Source organism: Paramormyrops kingsleyae, chromosome 9, assembly GCF_048594095.1.
Source record: "Paramormyrops kingsleyae isolate MSU_618 chromosome 9, PKINGS_0.4, whole genome shotgun sequence".
In the NCBI taxonomy this organism is placed as follows: Eukaryota; Metazoa; Chordata; class Actinopteri; order Osteoglossiformes; family Mormyridae; genus Paramormyrops; species Paramormyrops kingsleyae.
The window spans coordinates 16215821-16242500 of record NC_132805.1 but is presented as its reverse complement, the minus strand read 5'-3'; the positions used below and the strand labels follow the sequence as shown (position 1 = coordinate 16242500).

The window sequence follows — 26680 nt, the reverse complement described above, 5'->3', positions numbered from 1 at the left end:
GTCTCTTTCTGATGGTATGACCTGTGATGACATTTTAGGATTTTTGGAGACTTATTTCAGCATCTTGGGGTCTGCTCTTGGGCTGAACTTGCTAGGACAGCCTGCCCTGGCCATACTGGCAGTTGTTTTAAATGTTCTCCACTTGTAAATTATTCTCCATACAGTGGAATGGCTGATTTTTGAGATCTTGAGATCTTTTTATATCCTTCCCAGACTCATATGCATCTACATCTTCTTTCTGAAGGCCTCAGAGAGCTCTTTGGATCTCACCATGGTGATCCCACTCATTTCAACAGTCATGAGCAAACCAAACTAAATGTCTATGGTATAAATAAGACAGACTCCACCAAAAAGCTCTGTAATAATGTTCTAATCATTTTCACCTGATGTGGTGCACCTGAATCTAACTCTAGGCATTTTAAATAATAATGGATGTGAGGGTGTCCTAACTTTTTCCTAAGTGGAAATTGGTATCATAGTTAATTTCTTCTGTTAAATAAGTGAATTTGTTTCTTTTTTTTGCATAGGTGATAGTTACATCACCTTTATCTACACATATGATTTGAAAGAAGATTTAATAGTGATATGTTGATATTTCTTAATAAAGAACTAAACATTTAATGGGGTGTCCTAATTTTCTTCACATGACTGTATAGTATTATAATAGCTGATCTGATGAGATGAGTAGTTTTAAGTTTCAACTGCTATGGTTATGGAAACAAATTTAATTGTGTGTTTTGATGGGTAATACAATGGCATCTCTTCTCAGTGAAGTCTGTTTATCTACTTATAACTCAGTTTGATACTTGTTTGCAACAAGTGTAAGTAAAGAATTTTAGGTTAATTCATTAAAATGTAAAATCTAAATTATGATGCTCCTGGGTTTATGTTACAGAAAATTTATATACAGTGGTACCTCAGTTCTCGAACTTAATCCTTTCCGGACTCCAGATCGAATCCAAAAAAGTTTGAGTTCTGATCGAATTTTTCCCATAAGAAATAATGGAAAACCAATTAATTGGTTCCCGGCCCCCGAAAATTACACCTAAATGTTTTTTTTGTTTTTTTTTAAACATTTAAACACAAAATGAACAGGATAAAACAAGAGCATTTTTTTCTTAATGGCTTCCAAAACGATAAAGATCTTATCCCAACATTACCCCTGTCCTGCCCCGATCGTCCGCTCCTTCCGTGTGCCATGCCCCCTCATTAACCCCGTGTTTGTTAGCCCAGTCCGGTCATTGGATGCGTTCGACTTGCTTACAATGCTGGCTTAAAGCAACGCATTCTGATCCTGACGCAATGCATTACGGTTAGATGCATTGCGACCTCTCACCCGGCTGCACAAACTGGAACCGCCTCCGTGACAACACATCTTTGCCCTTATTGGCTGAAGAGTTTAGTTACATGCATGACGTTTGTATCCCAGGCAGTTCCGATGCGTAATCTGCCATTTCTCCCGAATATCATGTAAAGCAGTGAGAACTGGTTTTCAGTTAATTTACTTGGTAAAATAAAGTTTAAAAAAATGACATAAATGCTCTAATAGTACACGTAAGTTAGTGATTTATTTATTGTTAGTTACTGTAATGTTGCGCTGCTTTATTTGATTAATCGTCCAGTCTGTGAAGGCATTCAAGTAAGAATTGCATTGTGGTATGACTCATTTCCTGGCGCGTACAATTTATTAGGTGAGCGTTCACAGTTCAACTTCTGATTTTCAGGTCGAGTTCTAGGTCAAACTGGTTTGTTCGACTTTCAAGAAAGTTCTAGTGAGTTTGAGAACCGAGGTACCACTGTATATGTATTCAGCTAGTGTAAATATGCGCGATGCTATCACAGTGAATGCGAGGCTGAGACTGAAGCGTTACCCTTTGTTTCCGCTGAGAGACGGCGTGACTCATTTCCCCGCGTGTACAAGTTATCTTAGGTCGGCATTCACGGTTCGACTTCTGAGATTCAGATCAAGCTCTAGGTAATTTTTTTCCCGAACTGGCTGGTTCAACTTCTAAGAAATTCGAGTTCTAATGAGTTCGAGGTACCACTGTATTACAAACTCCACAATCCAATGTTTTTGATGCAGCAGACCCACATGAAGGGGGCAAAAAAAAAAAAAAAGTCCAGTGGTCCAGTCATTTTAATAAAGAAGCCGACAGCTCTTTTAAAATGGAATACTCTAACAGCCACTATCGTTTTAATACTAGCAGCGGAACAGAAAAGCAAACCAGCAGTTTACATGATACTCATGGTTACAGGCTAACAAAACACACACATTCTGCAGCAAACTACAGTTCCGAGATTTACAATTAGCATAAATATACGAATACACATATTTAACCCATTTAAAGATGACCACGGTGTGGTAAAAGCATGTTGGCTGCTGATCAACTGTACGGTGTTGCCTTATGTCAGCCAATTGTTGACAGTCTGTGAGATCGCCACTAATGCAGCGTCTTATTGCTGAAACGACGTTGGTTACATTTGATGTATTCCGCAACCTTTATCCAGGAGGCAGACAGTTTATGCCATCTGCTTTTGTATAATGACATCTAAATAGATGTATTTTTTGGGGTCATATTCGCTCCAGTACATATAAGAAAATAACAGGCATATTGTAATACCTCGGTTCACGTGGGAATACCGAACCATCAGGGGTGTACCAAATGGTTTGATAAAATACCAAATACCATTACAGCCCTAATAGCCATCTCGTATTAAATCCACTGTTGAGTGTATTTTTATGTTTTTGTTTATTTACAATGTAAAGGTTTGTGGAATGCCATTTTCTTCAATTTTTCCCCCCCATATTGGTATTTTACTATTGCCCACACATTACCTGCTATATGTAGTTCTACCTTACAGTAAATTTTATTTATTCAACATTTACCTATACTTGGCAATATGTTTTTAACTGTCTTGCTGAAAGGAAGATATTAAGTCATATTAGAGAGATAGATGGATAGATAGAGATGCTTTATTGTCATTGTAAGTACAATGAGATTTAGTTTGGAACACGCCAGCAGATGCACAGTATATTTATAATTAAATAAATTCTGAGGCATAAAATAGAATGGGAGAGTATGTACAAGATTTTACACACACATATATGTGTGTAAAAACTCTACCTCTGTGATTACGGATTTACTTATTTCATGTCTCGTGTATATATATACACTCACCTAAAGGATTATTAGGAACACCATACTAATACGGTGTTTGACCCCCTTTCGCCTTCAGAACTGCCTGAAATCTACATGGCATTGATTCAACAAGGTGCTGAAAGCATTCTTTAGAAATGTTGGCCCATATTGATAGGATAGCATCTTGCAGTTGATGGAGATTTGTGGGATGCACATCCAGGGCACGAAGCTCCCGTTCCACCACATCCCAAAGATGCTCTATTGGGTTGAGATCTGGTGACTGTGGGGGCCATTGTAGTACAGTGAACTCATTGTCATGTTCAAGAAACCAATTTGAAATGATTCGAGCTTTGTGACATGGTGCATTATCCTGCTGGAAGTAGCCATCAGAGGATGGGTACATGGTGGTCATAAAGGGATGGACATGGTCAGAAACAATGCTCAGGTAGGCCGTGGCATTTAAACGATGCCCAATTGGCACTAAGGGGCCTAAAGTGTGCCAAGAAAACATCCCCCACACCATTACACCACCACCACCAGCCTGCACAGTGGTAACAAGGCATGATGGATCCATGTTCTCATTCTGTTTACGCCAAATTCTGACTCAACCATTTGAATGTCTCAACAGAAATCGAGACTCATCAGACCAGGCAACATTTTTCCAGTCTTCAACTGTCCAATTTTGGTGAGCTCGTGCAAATTGTAGCCTCTTTTTCCTATTTGTAGTGGAGATGAGTGGTACCCGGTGGGGTCTTCTGCTGTTGTAGCCCATCCACCTCAAGGTTGTGCGTGTTGTGGCTTCACAAATGCTTTGCTGCATACCTCGGTTGTAACGAGTGGTTATTTCAGTCAAAGTTGCTCTTCTATCAGCTTGAATCAGTCGGCCCACCTCTAGCATCAACAAGGCATTTTCGCCCACAGGACTGCCGCATACTGGATGTTTTTCCCTTTGCACACCATTCTTTGTAAACCCTAGAAATGGTTGTGCGTGAAAATCCCAGTAACTGAGCAGATTGTGAAATACTCAGACCAACAACCATGCCACGCTCAAAATTGCTTAAATCACCTTTCTTTCCCATTCTGACATTCAGTTTGGAGTTCAGGAGATTGCCTTGACCAGGACCACACCCCTAAATGCATTGAAGCAACTGCCATGTGATTGGTTGATTAGATAATTGCATTAATGAGAAATTGAACAGGTGTTCCTAATAATCCTTTAGGTGAGAGTATATATACACACACACACACACACACACACACACACAAAATCGATTAAATTCTCCGAAGACAAATTTCGCCAAGTTCCCCATGATACATTTTGCTGACCAGCTACCAGACTACTTCAAAAAAAAATCTGTTGAAATTTAATTGCGTCCAGTTTGGTACCCATACAATGCCTCTACACAGACATGTGTGCGCACTCTCACCAGCGGACAGAGAGCGCGTGCCGGAAAATATGTCGAATCAAACACCTGAAAAGCAGAAAAAAATATCTGCGTTTTTTTAAACGCTCCCAGGGTGGTGAAGATGGCAACACTCGCTCTCCTGCGAGGAGCAGCCGGAATAGCTCTTTGTGGATAATTGTCATAAAAAGATATGTTCTGATGTTTAGTTCAGTTGTTCTATTTACTGCTGTCAAAAAAGAAACATATGAACACCATGAATTCTGTCTGTGTCCGTCTGTCCCCCCCTCCCAAAGCTGTAAACCTAGGGGAAACACAGAGCATGTTTCATGGAATAAAATCATCTTTGCACACTATTCTTTAGCAGAAAGATTAACTAAAGCCCAACCGATACAGGATTTTCTGATACCAAAACCAATTTAGATCTGATGATTCAAAAATTCAATAGATACACTGGTTGATATAAATTTTTCATTTTCCTGAAATAAAGATTTTCCTCAACATTTGTGTGTAGTTATGTAAAAGTACTCACTATGACAAAACGCAGTTTAGGAATAAACTTATTCTACTGTCATAAATAATACTTCGAACAGAAGTACAACAAAATATTAAAGTTTCAGTCAAATGCATGTTCCAAACAAGTGGGTTGCTAACAAGAGAGTTGTGATGTACCCTCTGGTGGACAAACTACGCAATGGCAAAATTCATAACGGTTTAAGGACTTCTTCCAGCTCTCTGTTTAACTGCCATTTATTGACCATCATAAATGCTAATAGTGATTTATCTGCAATTGGCTCATACTGGCATATTGGTCAGGCTCCAATGTCAACAAGAGATCATATCCAATAAGCAATATTTACTACAAAGCCAACAGATTTTTACAAAACTAAACCATTTGTCATGGCTTGCAGGGCCCAGTAGTGTGACACTCTTGCCTTACCACCAAACTTCAACTGTTAGCCATCTACTCCAATACTGCAAGGGTTGTACAGTTATCAACGTTGTTAAAATTATTTCCCCAACTTTCACACGTTGCATTTTGCAAAATTTAGTGCAATTTAGCCAGGGATGCTAAAAGCATAAACACAATGGGTCAATTGCAGCCCACTTGCCGATTTAGAATGCAGGTGCTGGTTGTTGCAGGCCCCCTGGTACAGTAGGAGGTCCGCAGTTTTGACCTGAATTGCAGTATGAAAATGTTCAGCTGGTACAGTAGTTTCCAGCATATCAAGATTAACCACTGTTGCTCAGCACAAAAAAAAAAGTTGATGCAGATTAATTATGTAGGGTTCGTTGTAAGTAAAGATGACTTTTAATAAACATGAATTAAAGTGGCTTTAAAAGTTACTTTAAATAAGATGCTAATAAATAAAACATGACATTTCGCTGTTCCATAGGCTACTGCTGCCAATGCAAAAATAAATGCAAAAAGACTGTGGCGATCAAAATTAGAGAACGTGCCGTTCTATTATACACCCAGCTTATCTGAAATAAAAGTTATTCTAACATGAATAGATGTATTTTAATCATATTTCATCAGTAAAAGCTATGCCACATCACAAAATACATGGTTTAAACAAGAAAACTGAAGAATGCATACGATCAAAATTTGTTATACTTGACAGTTTTTGGATCTAATCAGAAACATCTGGCAACCATGATCTATTTGGCAACATTGCTACGCATTTTGCAAGATGGTGGACCTCTCCAAGGTGACCGAAACACTGACATTAGGTTATTCAATTCTCAAATATTGAAGCTGTACAATAAAACTAAGGGCATTTTTCCACTGCACCAGGTACTGAACTTTCGGTACTTCCCCAAAGTACCGAAAGTACAGTACTTCAAGGTGTTGGTTTCCCACTGGTGCAAAAACTAGTACTGTCACCAAATGACAACACATATTTTGTACTGAATTTGAAATGGCTGCAGTGTATTATAGGGCTGGATGATATGTAATATTAATGACATATTATGCACATCCAATTCTTTATATTGCTAGTCAGCAGTATTAAAATAAGGCTTTCTTACTTTCAATTCTGTACGAACATCAAGGGTTAAAGTTTCACTAAAATATTATTACTGTCTTACTCTATCATAAGGGGGGGGAAAAAAAAAAAAAAAAAAAAACTTAGCAGGCTTTGGAATTTTAATTATTTCTTTTATACATTGGTGGAGTGGTGGCTCTGAGGCTAGGGATCTGTGCCAGAAACTGGAAGATTGCTGGTTCAAATCCCATGAATTGCCAGAGTCATTCTACTACATTGAGCCCTTGAGAATGGCCCTTAACCTGCAATTGCTTCGTCTTGGGAATGATGTTAATCTACATCCAGCCCCATAAAGAGATCCTCCAACTTACAGGGAATAACTTGGGGATTGGTGGCAGGATTGGCACTGCAGCCACTGGGAAAAAACCTCACTGGCACTTTTGGTACTGGAACTCGACCAGAAGTCACTGGAAAAGCAAAAGTACTGAAAGTACTGTACCAAAAGTACCATACTTGGTGCAGAGGAAAGGTTTCTTCTACAATTTTTTTTTTAACCATTCTCTAATTTTCATCGCATGCCTTCTTCAAATTTCTTGTTTAAACCATCCTAATAACGATCCCATCCGAATAACGATCCTTTGCTATCTATGCTCTTATTTAATTTCTATTTACTTTTATCATCTGTAATCTACACTGAATGTGAATACATCTTATTTTAAACCAACTATGTGAACAATTAGGCGTATGAAATGTGACATGAAACAGGTAGTTTTTTTACAAAAATACAATAGTAGTTGTGCTACTGATTTGAAATTTCAACATTGCAGTGTACCATGATCGGTCAGAATATGTGATGAGGTAGTTAGTCCATCTCAGGAGTAGTATTTTCTTTTTAGTGTCCAAAAGAGGGCAGCAGCTATTCTGTGGTGTTGGTTGCAATTGGGACCTTTTTTTAATCTATAATTTCGGACTTTTTTCTTTGACTAAGTTGGTCGCTATTAGTATTAAGGTGTTGTACTAATCTTGTGTGAAGCTGCATGCTAACTAGGCCATCAACAGAGGTACCGTATATTCTGTTGGTTGCAACGCTTTTTTCTCCTCCTAACAAGCGCTTACCTTGAAGTCGACCCGGATCTTGTGTGAAGGTTGGGAGGGTTCCTTTTCCCTCTGGGCAAAGCCATTAGCCAGCGCAGCCAGGACACTGGGAGGTGTCTGCTCCAGGGGACTCTGAGAACGAGCAAGACATGGCAGATCAAAGCAGGCATTGTCAAGCATGACTTCCTCAGCCTTGAGCTGCTCACCAGCACCCTCTGCCTGCACATGTGGAGCTGGCAGACCATGTGCGTCTATATTCAGGGGAGCTGACTCAGTCAGCAGAAACAAGGGCTCTAATAGCAGGTCCTCCTGCTCAGACCCTGTGTCCTCCTGTTCGGAGCATAATGGTGACTGCACTATTTGCAGGAGCAACTCCTGTGCCTGCAGGTTATTCCTCTCTGCCTGGTCGTCATCCTCAGGGTCGCCCGTTGGCCCCCAGCTGTGCCGGTGAGGGGTAGGACCGCTAAAGCCAGAGCCAAAAAGCAGGAGAAGAATACAAGCAGCTACGTGCTATGAAAAAGGAAGGAGACAGGAATTCCCACCACAAAGTGCACAGGGATAGGGATGCGGATGAAAGGAGGGAAAAGTGCAGACACCACAGCACTTCCCACAGGCACGTCATCCACCTCAGAGAGCCACCGTCGGTGTTAATCCATGCAGCCAGGGGTAAGGAAGCAACGATAAATGTGTAAAAAGGGAGTAACAACAAAATACAAGAGCATCCTTTTGACATGAACCTGTCGGCCCCTAAAGCACAAACACTGCGAATTGGACTTCACAAGGCTTTGGCAGCAGTTACCTTTTCTACTTTGCGTCGCCCTAATGGGCCTCTGTGCTGCCCTGAGCGACGACCCCTCATGCCATCTTCAGAGGTATCACCTGGCAACCCATCCATGGACCCAAAATCTACAGAAAAACAGCGCAATGAATACAATTGTTGGAAAGCATCCCCCATCACTGGGTAAAGGAGAGTCATATTCTAGGCCAGGTGCATTTGGACCGGCCACTGCTTCCCAATCCTGTTTCCACCCTCCCCACTCATACCCTGACTGCGGGGGCCTGTAGACCTTCTCCGAGGGGATGCCGAGTTAGTGCTCCCCATCAGGTCTAGGTCCGAGTCATAATCCAGAAGGTCACAGTAAGAGCGCTGCTTGACACAGCGACGTGGCTGTTTCCGGAGCGATGGGCTTTGGCCATCAGGAAGGCCTGTGGGCGACACTCTACCCCCATCCCCAGCATCCCCTTCCTCATTGCTGGAATGGCATACACTGGCCGATGAGCGTCTCCGCTTCCCATGGCCTGAGAAAGGGTTCAATAACATAATAAAGGAAAGCGTTACTTCAACAAGAGAGGATCTCATTATAAAGTCAGTTCTTAAACATTTAGGTGTCATGTGTAATAGCGACATCCTGTGTGCATACAGTGCAAGTGTAGGCAGTCATACCTTTGTAAAGCTTCCCTCCTAAACGCAGTGCCTTTTTTTCCTCAATCCAATCGCACCTTTTATACCTAAAAGAGAAGGACCCAATTAAATAAGAATTCATGCTAAATTACAGGACTGCTTAATAAAAATTCAAAAATACAATGTCTCTCACACAGTGAGGGACCTTCTGAAATCACTTACACACAGCACTGACGCTTGGTGTTAGGTCCACCGAACTTTGGCTTGTCCAGGCAGTTCATGCACTTGCCGCAATCCTCTTCGTGCAAGCATCCCTTGCACTTGCCGCATCTGCGAGATCTCAAGCCGAAGCCCCCAAAGTCACCCCTGAACCGGCCCCCACATGACTTCCTCCCCTTAAGAGTTTTCTGGTCTTGTAGAGTGGGACTCTCTGGTTCAGATGGTGACACACCTGCAAAATATCAATGCAAGTCATCTTATACAAGAATGGTCACTAAGAGGATCAACGTTTAAAGGTGAATATTAATCCCTCACTAAAACAGACAAGTTTTAAGGTATGGCAAGAAAAGCTGTTGAGGCATTTTTACCACCCAAATCACTTTTGTCATAATCCATGTGACACAGAATACTTCTAAACTCTTCCAGGCAAGGCTACCAAAAGATCAACAGAATTAAACCACAAAATAATACTCCAATAACTTCAAATTCAGAATTATATTACCAAATTGGAGGAGATCAGTGACTTGCAAGCAATGTCTGCTGAGCTACTCATAACTCAAAGTTCTACGAACTTATTGCTTTTCCCATGCTAATTTGGCATATCTCCCTGTTCCTGCTGTCTGGTGTGAAAGCGATACACAAAAGTGGGCAGAAGCTACAAAGGTTCCAGGTCAATACAGACCAGGGACTTGTAAATCAGGCACTTTGGTGTGAAAGTGCCTAATAGTAGCTACTGACTCACAGAAAAGGGGACTCATAGTTTTCTTTTGGCATTTGTCTAACCGCTGCAGAAATGATAGCTTTACCTTGTGCTGCTGGAGAGGAGGGGATGGTCTCTCTCTCGTGAAGGGGAAGGGCGCTCAGTCTCGGAACGTCATCTGGCACCATGGCACGAGGCTGGCCCAGCACGACAGCGGCATCTCGGCACACATGCTTGATCCGTGGCCCTCCCACACGCTGCTTAACAGGGAGTAAGAGAGAAGATAGTCACTGTTACAAGTGATAGGCACCATATGAATAAATACAACACAAAAAGAGCAGGCTGTAATTCATATATTCAAAGGCAGCAGTACCACGGCTAACGACACAGCTACCGAAATACTGTAGATGACTGAACCGGACAATCAGCCATTCAGACAAGGGATTTTGTCGGCTCATTCACCACTTTGAAGCTTGATACAGTGTCCCAAATTGGAGCTACTTTGCTGGTGTCTCGCTGTCTGCATTTGTGGATGCACTAGCGAAATGTTTCAGTGAGATTTTAGGTGCTCAAAGGTTAGCTGGATATTGGTAATATTAATCAAAAATATATTATCGTATTGTCTAAATTCCACATTGGTGCATCACAATTTTAGTGTTAATGAACTTTAACCCTCTGGGGTCGACAGCATAGCTGGCAAAGCCGCATATCCTTCTCATGTATTTCAGTTCATAACTCACTGAAATCTTATTGTAGAAACATGGGAAAAAAAACGCTGACTAAATCCGTAATCTGTCTTCTTTTCAAAACATCCATTGTCGGAAGAATTAAAGTTTTTTAGATTAGGTTAACCCTCTGGGGTCGAGTGTGTCGTCAAGTATTTTTCACATTTATTTCAGTTTACCTCTCCTGGAGCCGACACCTTATCGTGGTGGAGGCGTTTGCGTGTTCCAATGATCCCAGGAGCTAAGTTGCCTGGGGCTTTATGCCCCTGGTAGGGTCACCCAAGGCAAACAGGTCCTGGTTGAGGAACCAGACGAAGTGCGGCTCACAAGACCCCTTATGATGAGTTATAACATGGATCCACGATTTCCTTTGCCCGGACGTGGGTCACCGGGGCCCCCCCCTGGAGCCAGGCCTGGGGGTGGGGCTCGATGGCGAGCGCCTGGTGGCCAGGCCTGCACCCATGGGGTCTGGTTGGGCACAGCCCGAACAAGGCACGTGGGTCTCCCCTCCAATGGGCTCACCACCTGTAGGAGGGGCCATAGGGGTCGGGTGCAGTGCGAGTTGGACAGTGGCTGAAGGCGGGGAACTTGGCGATCTGATCCTCGGCTGCAGAAGCTAGCTCTAGGGACATGGAATGTCACCTCTCTGTTGGGGAAGGAGCCTGAGCTGGTGCGCGAGGCAGTGAAGTTCTGACTAGATGTAGTCGGGCTCACCTCGACACATGGCCTGGGCTCTGGAACCAGTCTCCTCGAAGGGGGTTGGACCCTCTTCCACTCAGGAGTTGCTCACGGGGAGAGGCGCCGAGCTGGAGTTGGCATACTTATTGCCCACTTGCTGGGCGCCTGTACATTGGGGTTTACCGCGGTGGACGAGAGGGTAGCCTCCCTTCACCTTCGGGTGGGGGGACGGGTCCTGACTGTTGTTTGCGCTTATGTGCCAAACGGCAGTTCAGAATACCCACCCTTTTTGGAGTCCTTGGAAGGGGTGTTGGAGAGCGCTCCTCCCGGTGACTGTCTTGTTCTGCTGGGGGACTTCAATGCTCACATGGGCAATGACAGTGAGACCTGGAGGAGCGTGATTGGGAGGAACGCCCCCCCCGATCTGAACCCGAGTGGTGTTTTATTATTGGACTTCTGTGCCCGTCACGGATTGTCCATAATGAACACCATGTTCAGGCATAAGGGTGTCCATATGTGCACTTGGCACCAGGACACCCTAGGCCGCAGTTCGATGATCGACTTTGTGGTCGTGTCATCGGACTTGCGGCCGCATGTATTGGACACTCGGGTGAGGAGAGGGGCGGAGCTGTCAACCGATCACCACCTGGTGGTGGGTTGGCTCCACTGGTGGGGGAGGAAGCCGGTCAGACATGGTAGGCCCAAGCGTATAGTGCGGGTCTGCTGGGAACGTCTGGCGGAATCCCCTGTCAGGGGGAGTTTCAACTCCTACCTCCGGCAGAACTTTGCCCATGTTCCGGGGGAGGCGGGGGACATTGAGTCCGAATGGGCCATGTTCCGCGCCTCCATTGTCGAGGCGGCTGACCGGAGCTGTGGCCGTAAGGTGGTCGGTGCTTGTCGCGGCGGCAATCCCCGAACCCGCTGGTGGACATCGGCGGTGAGGGACGCCGTCAAGCTGAAGAAGGAGTCCTATCGGGCCTTTTTGGCCTGTGGGACTCCGGAAGCAGCTTATGAGTACCGGTGGGGCAAGCGGAACGCGGCTTCGGCGGTCGCTGAGGCAAAAACTCGGGTATGGGAGGAGTTTGGCGAGACCATGGAGAACGACTTCGAGGAGATTCTGGTCCACCATCCGGCATCTCAGAGCGGGAAAGCGGTGCAGCATCAACACTGTTTATGGTGGGGATGGTGCACTGACGACCTCAGCTCAGGATGTTGTGGGTCGGTGGAGGGAATACTTCGAAGACCTCCTCAATCCCACCGACAAGCCTTCCAATGAGGAAGCAGGGTCTGGGGACTTGGGGGTGGACTCGCCTATCTCTGGGGCAGAGGTCGCTGAGGTGGTTAAAAAGCTCCTCAGTGGCCGGGCCCCGGGGGTGGATGAGATCCGCCCGGAGTTCCTCAAGGCTCTGGATGTTGCGGGGCTGTCTTGGTTGACACGCATCTGCGGCATCGCGTGGACATCGGGGGTGGTGCCTCTGGATTGGCAGACTCTGGATTAGGTGGTGGTCCCCCTCTTCAAGAAGGGGGACCGGAGGGTGTGTTCCAACTATAGGGGGATCACACTCCTCAGCCTCCCTGGTAAGGTCTATTCGGGGGTGCTCGGATTCAGGAGGAGCAGTGTGGTTTTCGCCCTGGCCGTGGAACAGTGGACCAGCTCTATACTCTCGGCAGGGTCCTTGAGGGTGCGTCGGAGTTTGCCCAACCAGTCTACATGTGCTTTGTGGACTTGGAGAAGGCATTCAACTGCGTCCCTCAGGGAGTCCTGTGGGGAGTGCTCCAGGAGTATGGGGTGCCGGGCTGCCTTATAAGGGCTGTTCGGTCCCTGTACAACCGGTGTCAGAGCTTGGTCCGTATTGCCGGCAGTAAGTCGGACTCGTTCCCGGTGAGGGTTGGACTCCGCCAGGGCTGCCCTTTATCATAACTTTTATGGGACAGAATTTCTAGGCGCAGCCAGGGCGTTGAGGGTGTCCGGTTTGGTGATCTCAGGATTAGGTCTCTGCTTTTTGCAGATGACGTGGTTCTGTTGGCCTCATCAGACCATGACCTTCGGCTCTCACTGGAGCAGTTCGCAGCCGAGTGTGAAGCGGCTGGAATGAAAATCAGCACCTCCAAATACGAGACCATGGACCTCAGCCGGAAAAGGGTGGAGTGCTCTCTCCGGGTCAGGGAGGAGGTCCTTCCCCAAGTGGAGGAGTTTAAGCATCTTGGGGTCTTGTTCACGAGTGAGGGAAGGATGGAACAGGAGATCAACAGGCGGATCGGTGCAGAGTCAGCAGTGATGCGGGCGCTGCATCGGTCTGTCGTGGTGAAGAAGGAGCTGAGCCAAAAGGCAAAGGCTCTCAATTTACCAGTCGATCTACGTTCCTACCCTCACCTATGGTCACGAGCTGTGGGTAGTGATCGAAAGAACGAGATCGCGAGTGCAAGCGGCCGAAATGAGTTTCCTCCGCAGGGTAGCTGGGCTATCCATTAGAGATAGGGTGAGGAGCTCGGTCATTCGGGAGGGACTCGGAGTAGAGCCGCTGCTCCTCCGCATTGAGAGGAGCCAGATGAGGTGGCTCGGGCATCTGCTTAGGATGCCTCCTGGACGCCTCCCTGGTGAGGTGTTACAGGCATGTCCCACTGGGAGGAGGCCCCAGGGAAGACCCAGGACACGCTGGAGGGACTATGTCTCTTGGCTGGCCTGGGAACGCCTCGGGATTCCCCCAGAGGAGCTGGAAGAAGTGGCCAGGGAGAGGGAAGTCTGGGTTTCCCTACTGAGACTGCTGCCCCCGCGACCCGACCTCGGATAAGAGGAAGCTAATGGCTGGATGGATGGATATTTCAGTTTATATCTCGCTGAAATCTTATTGTAGAATTATGAAAAAAAATCCTGGCTAAATCCGTAATCTGTCTTCTTTTCAAAACATCCATTGTCGGAAGTATTAACGTTTTTAAAATTAGGTTAAATCTGCAAAAAAGTAAACTGTCACCTTTCTTTGTTTTACCTGCATCAGGAGCGTGTAGTACCACCCTAACATGAAGAACGCTATTCGCATTCTAAATAGCTGCATTACTGCATAATTTGATGAACAAAGCAACGGTGAAATGCAATCCAGATACATCCCCCATCAGCGCCATAAAAGGGGGGGCTGTGTGGCCAGGTGTGAATGGCTCATGCATGCACATGAGAGCTCCTACATATTCAATGGAAGGAGACCAGAAATAGTGACATGGGTTAGGTTTTTCTTATTCATTCACAGGTGAAAAGTATTCTACTGTGTCGGATACGGGTTCAGGTCAGACGTAGGAGAGCGCGGGTCTAAATTTTGGTTTTCAAAACATAATGTGCCAACAAAAAATACCCAAGGACTATATTTTAATAACACACAAAAAATCCCTGCATTCAAGATAAAACGTAAAATCCATATCAGTTCATGCCTGCATGCACATTCCCGGAAACCTCTCCCACTTTCATTTTTGAAAACACGCATGCGATCTCCTGCAGTTGTTCGAAATGGATGCTGAGGAGTTGAAATGAAAACTAGCAAGTGGAGAGTTTAAAGTTGTGGCCAATACCTCCACTAAAATCAAGTTCGACATGTGGGAGAATTTTGGAGTTCTCAGATAACGAAAACAATGTTGGTAAACATTGTCACTGCGTGTAAAACATGCCTGAAAGTTTTTGTGTGTGATAGCCACAGATGTGGAACTTCATCGCTTAGGAAGCATGCTTTCTCATGCGCCGGATATGTAATCCAGGAGTGAAGGAGTCAGCTGAGGCCATCAGCTGTGGACAATATCCTTTAACACAGTAATATAAAGCACCACACGAAACACTAGTCTATGCCTCCCCGTAGGAATTCCAATCGGGTAATTTTATTTTATTTCTGTCGGATAATGGTTCGGATATGGGTTTAAGTATGACAGGTACAGGCGGGTGCAGTTTGTCAAAAAATGACAAGTGATGTCATTTAAATCTGATACTTCCCCTGTCTTGTTTAGCTTGAAAAATAAAAATCTGTAATATCTTAGTAGTTACAGAAATTAAGCCAGTTGCAGCCGAATGAGCAAATCTTACATGTAGTCTTATAAGCCAATATACAGGCTACACTGCAAGCGTACAAAGCTAAAACACTGCAACAAAGCTGTTGATATCGCAACAATAACATCACTATATCACCCAAGCCTAGCAATGATTTCTCTAAATGAAGACCAGTTGTTCGTACCTGAGGAATACCATTTTGAGGTCCTCTCTCAAGGCGCTCTTTCAGTTTCCTTCTCCTCCTTTTCACAACCACCATGCTTGGATCTCGAGAACCCATATTCTGAGATCCAGAAAGAAGCTGGAAGTGCAAAACAAGCAGGAAGTATAGACACTGTATTACAATGTTTTCTTTCTACACTACATACTTTACTATTATTACCAACAGTAATTTCAAAATGGACACATATGTAGTTTTTCCACAGCTGATATTAGACATTGTAAAACCAAGTCATTACCTGAGAAGACTTCAGTTGTTTCTGCTGGTCAATTTTAATGAGCTGGACCTTTGCTCTCTTTAAAAGATGAAACATCCTCTTGTTTGCACCGGTGAGACGAATTCTGTGGGAGGTACCCTTCTCTTCCAGAACCACTCGGTCACTTTCTGCACTATGATCAAGCTCTTCCTTGGAGTCTTGCTTTTGACCTTCTGGGTCAATCGATTCTCCTGTAGAGGATACTAACAAACATAAAAGCCTATTTAAGGATTGGTTGTTAAATCCATTTATATTGCATAGTACTGATATAACCCATGCCAAAACTCAGAAACAGCAATTTTAAAACACTTTATATTTTAACTTACTCTATGACCTTATCAAAATAGGCAAAAGGAAGACAGTTTTACCTTTTGGCACATCCATTGGCCCGGTGGAGTCTAAAGCCCTCTCAGTTTTGCTTTCTTCTTCTACTGGGTCTGTAGTCCTATCAGACTTGTTTTTCTCATTTGCAGCACTCCGTTCAATGTGAGATTTCAACATTTCAGAAGTAAGTGTGCGGACACAAACTGACACTTTACGTACAACACCTGGAGAGTCAAGGTCCTCTATCTTCAACTTGCCTTTTTCCAAGTTGGAGAGCAAAGAACAAGGTCTGGAACTTTTTGCCATTGTATCTTGCATTCTATTCACTGCCTCAGAAGAGGACTTCAAAGCAGGTTTAACTAGATCACTAATACGTTTCCTTCGTTTTTTCCGTGTACCTGTATTCAGCTTCTTCAATTTCTTGTACACTTCAAAGTGAGGAGTCTTCTTATTTAGCTTTTGGGTTTTTTTCAAAGCAGAACTTGAACTGACTGATGAAAGAAAATCAGAAGACTTCTCTCCCTTGCTAACTTGTTCGTTATGCTTCGCCAGTGTGTACACTTCCCCACCAGAGGAGCCAAGTACTCGCCACTTAAAGCTTGGCTCTCGCAAAAGAGACTTTCGCTTTCCAGACAGGCTTTCTGACAGGTGGCTTTCAGTAGCAAGTGTCAAGTTCTGGTCAGGCTCTGGAGTTACTGACAAATCAACATCTGACAGCCTACCTGTTGGAAGGTCATCACCCTGCACTGAGTTTTCAGGAAATTGGTGGTCTTCAACAGGACCATCTTTCTTTTTATATGAGCGATGGTGCAAATTAAAGTGGTGACCTTTTTTGGGGGAGGCCCTGCGTGGCAAAACAGACATGCCAGCATCATCCATGAACCTCATTGGGGTTTTGATGACACGTGAGGAACGTGCACTAACCACAGGCATTATAAAGTGGCGGATATTCTTGAGAAACTTTGATTTACCTTGTTTGATATTCCTGGAAGCCAAATGTGGCTCTGCCTGAACCCCAACTGTTTCTTCTGAACTAAACAGCTGCGTGGTCAAGCCCAATTCTACTTTTTTGCTTAAAATGGTCGACTTAGTTCTTGGCCGCTTCACCCCATGGAATGGAAGGGATGAGGTAGGAACTGGTTTCCTTCTGTATTTCTTCTTTAGAACACCAACTAGTTTGGGTCTTGATGGGGTTGATGTGGCAACAGGAGGGCAATTATTATCCAATGCAACCTCCTCCTCTTTGGGCAACTTTGGAAGTCCACCCCGTTTCAATCTTGGTCCAATTAATGATCGGCGTCTCTTTTTCCCACGTTTTAATGGGTGTCTGATGTAGCGTGAATGTGACCTTTCAGATATTGGAGGATCTAACACAAGCACTTCACCGTCTGTTGGCTTCTTTTCCAGCTCTCCTTTGCTTTCTGCCTGTGAGTCTGGCATAGTCTGAGGTTCAGAAGAACTTGATTCAAAGGCATTTGTGGGCTCTGAGTCCTTTCGGCTTGAGGAAGAACATTCTGTATTTTTAATTCCCATTTCATTTGGTACAGATTTTGGTTCAACAATAGCAGCTAACATTAATTCCTCAGTCTGGACCTCATTTTGGGCAGCAGGCAAGACTGACTGGATTTCAGCACCATTGTTTTGCTTACTCTTACGTTTATGGGTTGTCCACGGTTTGTGGCCACGCTTTTTGCGTGATGAGGCTAGGGGTAATCTAGTCTTTCGCTTAGAGATGGGGGGAGCAATCACCTCCAAAGTCAAAGGTTCTTGTGGAATTTCAGTGATATTACCTGCAGTGAACACTTTTTCAGGAGGATCAGGATTGATTCTCCTGATAAAGAGAGATGGCTGCATGTTTTGTTTTCCTGGAGAGGAAACCAGTTTCAGCTGAAGTGGTGGAACTGCTTTTTGTGATATCACAATATCATCTATTTGTGTTCCCTCCTCCAGATGTGCTTGAACTACCTCTACCTTTTCAACTTCAAGTAACGCACTGGGTGTTTCACTATCGAAAGACTTTTCCTGCCTCTCTTCAGGTTGAGTTACAGAGGCAGTATCAACTTTGGCATCCTGGTTATCCTCCTTGTACTGGCTCTGAGTCACCCAAGAGTCTGTAGATGCAGCTTGGATACCTTCTGGCATTACTTTTGTCACTCCTACTGTCTTTCCAAAATCTACGGACTCTTCCATCTTTGTATCTTTGCTCTTGCCTTTCACAACAGTCAGCGTCCAAACAAATTTACTCTGTTTCTTCCTAGAAGAGCCTTTGCTACCCCTGCCTCCACGAGACCGGCCTGAATCACCTACCATAGCCTTAGGGTTCCTCACCCTTGTCAATTTCAAGCCAGGAACACGCATATCTTCACCTTGTTTTTCATACAATAAGTTCTCACCAGGTTCTGTAGATGGTGTTTCCAACTCAGTAGCCAAAGAAAGTTTAATATCAGAAGCTTTGAAGACATCCCTCTGCTCTTCACTCCCAACTCCGCCATTGCTCTCCGTGCCCACTGGTTTGTCAGCTCCTGGGTTTGAAACCTCTGACAATTCTCTGGTCACACTTTCTTCCTGGTTGTTTTCTGATGTAACAATAAGGTCTCCATCATCTTCTAATAACGAAGCCTGCTTTTTAGGTGGTACCTTTCCTACTCTGCAAACTTCACTTCTCACTTTTGAAACTGCAGCATTTCCCCTACTTCTTTTTCTATCAGGTATGGATTCAGAACTTCTGTTTTCCAAAAGTAAACCAAGCCTCGGCAGAGTGTTTGTGTCCTCCATTTTCTGGTTATCAATCTCACATTTGGCTCCAGGTTCACCATCATTTGATTCCATTCTCTTACCTAACAGTCGGCGCCCCTGTCTTGCAATTTTGAGACTTTGCCCAGTATCACTTGGTTCTTCAGGTTTTTCAGACTCATAGGTTTCTCTCCCACTCTTTAACTTAACATGAGCACTTGAAAGTTGAGCTCCTTGGATTTGCCTAGTTTTTGATAAAAACTTGAACCCAGCTACTTTGAGCTTTTTTACAGCTTTTTTACGAACTACTACTTCTTTTTTAGCTGTCCTTTTAGTAACAAGCTTCACTGTGATCTTGGGTTTTGAGGTGTTTTGAGACTTCAATCCTTTTTTAATTATTTTAGATGGGCTGTTGTACAATGAATTCTTGCAACCACTTCTCTGTGACTTAGTATTTTCAGTTCTTGGTCTGCATGCCTGATTAACTTTTGAAACTTTTGCAGAAGCTGGGGGCTTAGCATTAGTTTCTGCTGCAACCAAAACTGGAGGGGGCTTGTCTTGTATCTGCTTTGACAACTGAATTTGGACAGGTTTGCCTATAAAAATAGACAGAGGGGAGGAAAAACATTATTCCAAAGCAAGACTTTGTCACTTGTGTACCAAGTGTTGTCACTGAAAAATTTTCCAACTGGGTTCAGTTTCACTCTATGTACTGGTATACTCTTGCAGCCCGGAGACATGTATTTAGTGGTGCTGGTTATTGTGTGTGTGCATGTGTCCATACAAGGTGTTCACTGCCTCAAGTTCCCGTCAGGCTAATAATGACCCTTCACTGGATAGGAAGTTATGGAAGATGGATAGTCATAGGCCAAGTTGATATCTAAACTCCATTGACACAACCACTGATTACGCTAGACAAGTACAAGTTGGACACACTACGAATGTCACTGTAATCAGCAATTAAATCAGTCAAACTAAGTCACTGAAAGAAAGCTAAGAGTGATGCCTGAAATATTTAACTCTTAATGTGCTGAACTGCAGTGATGGAGAATCAGCAATAACTGCAGAGCCCATTTTATGAAAAATAGAAATGAGGAAAATAAATTAATTTCAGTACAAACAGGGCTGAGCGGGGATAGTTTAAAAAAATATATGAATGAAAATACAAGATCAAAGCATGCTTAGCCTAGTGAACATGGTACGCAAATGTTGAGATTATTCCATGCATGCACAATTTCCCTCTAGAGGGAAGGCTAAAAGACAGGGTTTTATGGAGCAAATGATCTAACATCATGGGCAAAACACTTCCTTTAACCTCAGCAGAGGTTCAGAGCTCAAACAAAAGAAACACATCCATAAAAGAAAATTAAAGGGTTTTTCTACAACAATAGTCATATTTGCAGCACTGGCTAAACATAAATGCAAGGCATACAACAGGTGTAAAACACTGTAAGCAAGCTTGTACATTAGGGCTGTGCAGTATCTAAAAGTAAGTTCTTTTATATTAGCAGTGCTGATCATCGTTTTTTATCTCAAGAAAATGGTCAATCGGTGGGTCACATTTAATTATTATTAAAAGACGTCACAAAAAGTGTAAACCCATCTGAAGCAGCAGTTCCTTAACCTCTCCGACAAAAGTAATAATTGTCAGTTAGTCAAAGTCATATATCAAAACCAGGTTACTTGTCCGCTATTGCTGATTATTGATATATCATATCAGCCAGACCTATGAATATAAATACTGTATTTCTTTATTCTTTAAGCAAAAAACAGTCTGGAAATATCTTTAATAATCCATTAAAAGGATATCCTTTCAGTTTATTGCCAAAATGGCTGACCACCTTCATAAATAAAAATCCATCTTTTGCGGTGCATTTCCATTTCACTGTAAGCCTACCAAATGACTCAAAATACACTACTCTGTATTTAGATATGATTCTGCTTATGTGTGCCCAACAGCCTATTATTGTAGCTGTCATTATCATTCCTACAAATGCAAGTTATTCCTTTTAGCAATGCAAAAACAAATTGAGCAGTGACGACACTAAATGTAATAACATGCAAAATAAAAATGTTTCACACCAAATATTTAGAATGAAACAAGTGCAAAGGAGTAACTTTCAAAACAGAATGGGTACAATATAGGTCATACAGGAATTTTGTTTAATTCAGAGCTTATGATATGAATAAGTAAAATAAATAAAGTTTGTGATCAAGATCCATCTCAGTGTAAATTATAAGTAATAAGAGAAAAAATAGCACACCAAATTTACAAAGCTTTCACTAGGTCATCCATTACTACCATTATGGTTTACACAAACTAAGCAACAAAGATAGACATGGCAGTGCCTACAATCAGGCGGAATACTTACTTTTGCAGGAACGTTGTCCAAAACGAAGTGTGGTCCTGTAGCCTGCTTTTTTCACTTCAAACCCAGGGAAATCATCTCCCTTAAAGATGGACAAGCATAACAAACACTTCAGAGGTCTTTATTATACCATGCATGGTCTTATCCAACATCACGTCAGCCAATTCAGTTCTAGTCCTTAAATTATTGTACTGAAACTGAATGAGGACTCCAATCTAATTAAAACTGGTGATGGGAAAAAAGTAAAAAAGAATATCTGTTTGGGCTAGAAACACTGATATCTAAGCACCAATAGAATTTGATTCTTACACTACAAATTACAGCTAAATATTAAGATGGGTCATTTGATTACAAATTTTACTTTATTTCAGAGAAATTGCTCCAATTTAGGCCAGCCGAAACAGGCTTAAATTAAATGCATGAACATGCAGACTGAGCTCTCAACAAATATTTGGGCATCCAGAAAAGATATTAACTTGAAGAACAAAGGATCATCATCTGAAACTTTGCATATTGCTAAAATGTAAAATCAAACAGATAACAGAGCAACATTCATAGCTGGCTTTTCAATATCCCATATCACTCTGGTCATTTTAAGCCACCTCAATTATTTTACTTGGTAATAAAAAAAATCTAAAATCCTTCTATGCATACTTATCAAAGTGCTTGCAAAACATGCTGAATTCATTTGGTGTACCTGTGGTATCTCCTCCCATGGTATAAACTATACCTCTGTTCATTGGTACTTTAAATAAATGCATATTTTAATTAAATTAAATTCACACAAATACGCAGCATAATTCTTTCACTACGGAGAATCCACACTTGCATCGCATTTCTCTAAAAATGAAAATTCACTGAAAAATTCAATGACCTCATGATCAGTCCTGCAAGTAAAACAAACTAAAAAAGTACCCCCCCTCAATAAACAGACAATTCAGATTCTGACAGACTGGATGGATGATTCAAGTGCTTCACAATTCTACATGCCACCTATGTATAATCCCATTCACTTTAATGTGAATTAAGGACACAAAAGTGCTAAGCTATATTATCACGCTTTGCATTGCTACAAATACTTAATGTAAATTAAGTAATGTGAAACATAAAAGACTTAATAGCACATACAAAGTAGCGGTTTACTAATATTCAGCTATGAAACTCAGTTTAAAAAAAAACGTTCCAGTCAAAATGTCAATCTTAAGGATCAACTGTACGATCTTTCTGTAACCATAACCTTTTCACTATTTAAGCAAGAAATAAAAGAAAATATTTTTATATATGAAGACAATCAGACATGTCTCATTAAACGTGTCCTTATGCTGAGAAAGAAGAGTATCATTTCTACACACCACTCGTATGACAGGTTGAACTTCATCTCCTGCTGTCAAACAGCCATTCAACTTGCAAAGTACCCTGACATCATTTATGGCTGAACTGTGAAACAACCCAAACTCGGCAAGACATAAAACGTGCACATATATACACTTTTAACGCAAAACGCGCATTTCCTAAGTGATGCAGTTATTGTTTTAGCGGAGTTGTACCAGGAACAATGGCGCTTCCATTTAAAAGTCCGCTCCAAAGTACCAAACTCTGCCGATAACACGGTAATATCCAAGGCATTTCGCTTCTCTGTATGTAGAAATGAAGCTCAGCCTATTCTTTTAGCATACTTCATTTACTATAAATTAGATAGAACTGAAATTTAGATTTTCCCTCCATTAACTTGTCTGCAATCACCGTTCTCTAACGACTCCTTAGTCTCTTTACTGGCGTATCCATAACACTTAGACATAATGTAAATTGTCCACAAAAACAAACCGTATAATAGACGCTTATGGTTTTGAACCTTGAGTTAAAGCGCCCATTTTGATGCACCCGGTTAACCAGAATTTCTATTTCATTGAAGCTAACTGGCTAGCCCCCCTCCCCCTCCCCTGCACAATTAGCACTAGCAAGCTAATAGCCACAACCAATACCATTTCGCCAATGTAATCTACATAAACAACAAACAAACTGTTCATTTAATTGTGAAAAGAATTGCATTTGGTACCATGTGGCAGCTCAAGAAAATGAAAACTTGCTACCACTAACCAGTTGATGACAAAACAGCTCATAGCTAATAACTGTTAGCTATCCCCTTTTGTAGCTAGGCAGCCTAGTTATCTGTGCAGCGGCTTATTCTCAGTTCTCCAAGCGCTTAAATGTATGCAACTAATTAATTTAAGACATGCAAGTTCAGTAATGTCGCACGATATTATCCACGCAACTTCAGACACGGCCTCTGTAAACTCACCTCTTCGCTGCCACTTGAGCTGTAGCCGGCCTCTCCCAGGCGCTTGTGTTTCGCCTCTATCCCCAGTAAGCGTAAATGAGAAGGGTCATCGCTCGCTACCAGTCCACTGCTGGCGGGCCTTGGGCCTCCAGTGTCCGTCTCTCCGGTATCGATCCTTAACCGACCGAGCTGCGAGCGCCTCTCCGAACGCAGACGGCTGCGAGATGACCACGGCCGACCCGGAAAGCGCCCCCGAGCTGCGGCCATACCGCTTGGGCCTCCAACAGCAGACGCGGTTGCCGATCCGCATCCCGCCGCCGCCATCATTAGCTTCGACAACAACACCGATGGAGTTTGAGAGAGACTAGAGGGGAAGGCGCGAGATAGGGAGGGGGAGCCACAAGCACCATGGGAAAACGAGTCCTTAACTACAGCGGCGTTGATTTAACCCACTTAAAATATATAGCAAAACCATGACCAAATAACGAAAACAAGAGACAACATTTTCTGAATAAATCTTTACGTTTTTTCGAATGGATAGAAAAAAATATTTCAACTACTGCGTTTCTGTACCGCTTCGCATAAATTCGACTACGTTTCTTCCGACATTACAACCGTTTTAAACTACAAATTCCAGCTTGCTTTACGATAACTCGAAGCATTTCATTCAATTACTCTGCTTTCAATGGTGTCCAGGCTTGCAGCTGCAGTCATGTGAACTACATTTTCATGTGTGCTTTGCAATAAAAAAATACTGTAAGTTATTTAAATGTATTATTATAAACCGTGTAAACGAAGTAATTTTGCAGAATATTACGTGACGTGCTGAACAAGAGACTCGTGCTTAAGTGAACGATTACTCTTTTTATTGAATGAAGATAGTCGCGTCAGAAAAATGTATGTTGAAATAACTAATTTATTTAACCGTCTGTAGTTTTGCTAGCATACTTTTCCTGCGGTTTTGCATCTGATAAATGATTGCATTTTTTTGCACTAGTGATACATGTTTCCATTTTTATGGAGTCCAAATGGTAGCGTTACTGGCACTCAAATGCTAGGGTGAGTATTGTGGAAAAATGGGACAGTTAACTTTGCAGTTAACGTATGTGTTTAGTAATAAGTTATTTTCTCGTCTATACGACGTTCAAGGAACATTAATGTATTTAGAATGGTTCGGATTCAAGACATGATGATTTTTCCAGAAAGCACATTTTCAGACTGTCCAGTTTTAACAATACCCACCCTATCTGTATTATATATAAATAATCCAGCAATAAGTAAATAAACACACACCATTTGCTGTTATATGCGGACAAGAATTAATATGTCTGTTCTTCAGACTGAAATGGAAAACAATATTAATTACTCGAAATGATTTTGATTTATTTCAATTATTAATTATTTGCCAGCTGGTCAGAAACTACAGTACCCAAGATGCTTATGGAGGGAGCCGGATATAAATCTATATTTCGGAAGTGGCGAGGCGTTATTTTTGAAAGCGGAAGTATAATATTTGCGTTTTTATTTTGCAATTATCCTTAAGGTAAAGTATCGAAATTCGTAAAGAAACAGACACACAGTTACTTTAGAAACCGCTGTTGTTATATGTAAAGCGACGAACTAACTAGAAATACCACGTCTCCAAATGAGTAATCTTGTAACTAGTGTTAACGACAAGGTAGATGGATTTAACAGCGTTAATGACTTAGGTGAAGTGGAACGGGCTTTAGCTTATGTGAATTCATATAAAACGATTAATATGTATAAATCGTATTTTCTGAAAAGAAACGCTTCTCAGAAATAACCGATTCTCTCAAAATCTATAAAATGATCATGATCATCATATAGTTATCCAATGTGCAATATGCAACATTTTTTTTTTTTTAGGTCTGGAGGTATCGTCATGAATCTCGAACGGGTTCCTAATGAGGAGAAACTAAACCTGTGCAGAAAGTACTATTTGGGTAAGTGTTTTTACGTTTGAATTTGTAATGTAATTGGAAGCATTTTAGTATCTAAACCAGTGGTTTTCAGTCCTGGTCCCAGTGACCCTAATTCTGTGGACTTTCAGTTAACTACCATTCATTAAAAATGGTCTTATAAATATTTATATAGTAGAATTAATATATATCTTGTGGGTTAAACAAATGTTATTTGATTCTGTTATTTCATTAAATTGTTATTGACATTATTATTATAAACATTGCAATATTTAGTTAGTTTGCGGTAGTAAAAGGGGGAAAAGGACTCGTTGAATGAAAATCTCAGAGAAGAAACCTTACATTTCCATGCTAGATTTTTTTAATAGAAAGGTTGTGCCAAAGGTTGTTCCTAGATTAGATTCTAGCATTTATGACATTAACCTATTTTTTTCCCAGGTGGATTTGCCTTTCTTCCATTCTTGTGGCTGGTTAATGTTGTGTGGTTTTTCAGAGAAGCTTTTGTAAAGCCAACATACACTGAACAGTCTCAGATCAAAACATGTAAGTATGCAATCACTGGAATGTGTACATGAGAACTTGTAGTAATATACACTTATTAAATCATCATTTTATCATTGTATGTTTCTTTAATACTAATTTAGGTTTTGGCCTTCGTTCACAGATGTTAAACGATCTGCCTTGGGCTTGTTACTCTGGGTGGCTGTACTCACAACTTGGATAACAATATTCCAGCATTTCAGAGCACAATGGGGAGAAGTTGCTGATTATTTGTCCTTCACTATTCCACTAGGCATTCCATAAAACCAAGAACAGTAAAAAGATGCTTGCTTTACTTTTTTCCAACAGTTACCCTAACCTAAACAGTTTCCGACTGAACATTAGAGAATCTCCCCTTATTTTTTACCAGATTAAAACTGTTTTCCTAAATCATTTGTTTCGGTAACAGAATAAGATAGATTTGAAAAATCAAAATGTGATGTTTAGCTGTAACTCTGTAACACATAGTAAAGAACATCCTATTTCTGGGAAGAGTGAATATTTGTTGGTGTACTATACTTAAATCTCAAATTGCATCAGTTGCTATAATATGTAATATTTTCAAGATATAAAGAATGTCTTAAATTTAAATTGATACGCTTTTAGAACTGTCATTGAAACCAAAATAAACATGTAGGTAAATAAA

The 26680-nt window shown here is 42.1% G+C and overlaps 2 protein-coding genes across 5 annotated transcripts in view; one reads left to right on the top strand and one right to left on the bottom strand.

Moving 5' to 3' along the window:
- kmt2bb (lysine (K)-specific methyltransferase 2Bb) overlaps positions 1 to 23934 on the bottom strand; it is a 78435-nt gene extending 54501 nt beyond the window's left edge. Inside the window, exons 1-11 of one of the 2 annotated variants that reach the window (XM_023792236.2) lie at positions 23576 to 23934; positions 21280 to 21358; positions 16219 to 19503; positions 15833 to 16053; positions 15559 to 15675; positions 10054 to 10207; positions 9251 to 9479; positions 9071 to 9135; positions 8671 to 8925; positions 8426 to 8532; positions 7648 to 7758 (exon numbers count right to left, since the gene is read on the bottom strand). In XM_023792236.2, the coding sequence (XP_023648004.2) occupies positions 7648 to 7758; positions 8426 to 8532; positions 8671 to 8925; positions 9071 to 9135; positions 9251 to 9479; positions 10054 to 10207; positions 15559 to 15675; positions 15833 to 16053; positions 16219 to 19503; positions 21280 to 21358; positions 23576 to 23881 (4929 nt within the window). In that variant the 5' untranslated portion in view covers positions 23882 to 23934. The remainder of the gene's footprint in view (positions 1 to 7647; positions 7759 to 8425; positions 8533 to 8670; positions 8926 to 9070; positions 9136 to 9250; positions 9480 to 10053; positions 10208 to 15558; positions 15676 to 15832; positions 16054 to 16218; positions 19504 to 21279; positions 21359 to 23575) is intronic. The other variant, XM_023792237.2, reaches the window with a different exon arrangement.
- A 257-nt stretch (positions 23935 to 24191) lies between these two features.
- On the top strand, positions 24192 to 26680 carry psenen (presenilin enhancer, gamma-secretase subunit). Of its 3 annotated transcripts, none has more exons than XM_023792241.2 (4): positions 24192 to 24310; positions 25442 to 25518; positions 25933 to 26037; positions 26159 to 26680. In XM_023792241.2, the coding sequence occupies exons 2-4, from the start codon at positions 25458 to 25460 to the stop codon at positions 26296 to 26298; spliced, it is 306 nt and encodes a 101-aa protein (XP_023648009.1). In that variant the 5' UTR covers positions 24192 to 24310; positions 25442 to 25457; the 3' UTR covers positions 26299 to 26680. The 3 variants fall into 3 exon arrangements, with proteins under 3 accessions (XP_023648009.1, XP_023648008.1, XP_023648011.1); XM_023792240.1 differs by lacking the exon at positions 24192 to 24310 and adding an exon at positions 24979 to 25097; XM_023792243.1 differs by lacking the exon at positions 24192 to 24310 and adding an exon at positions 25107 to 25232.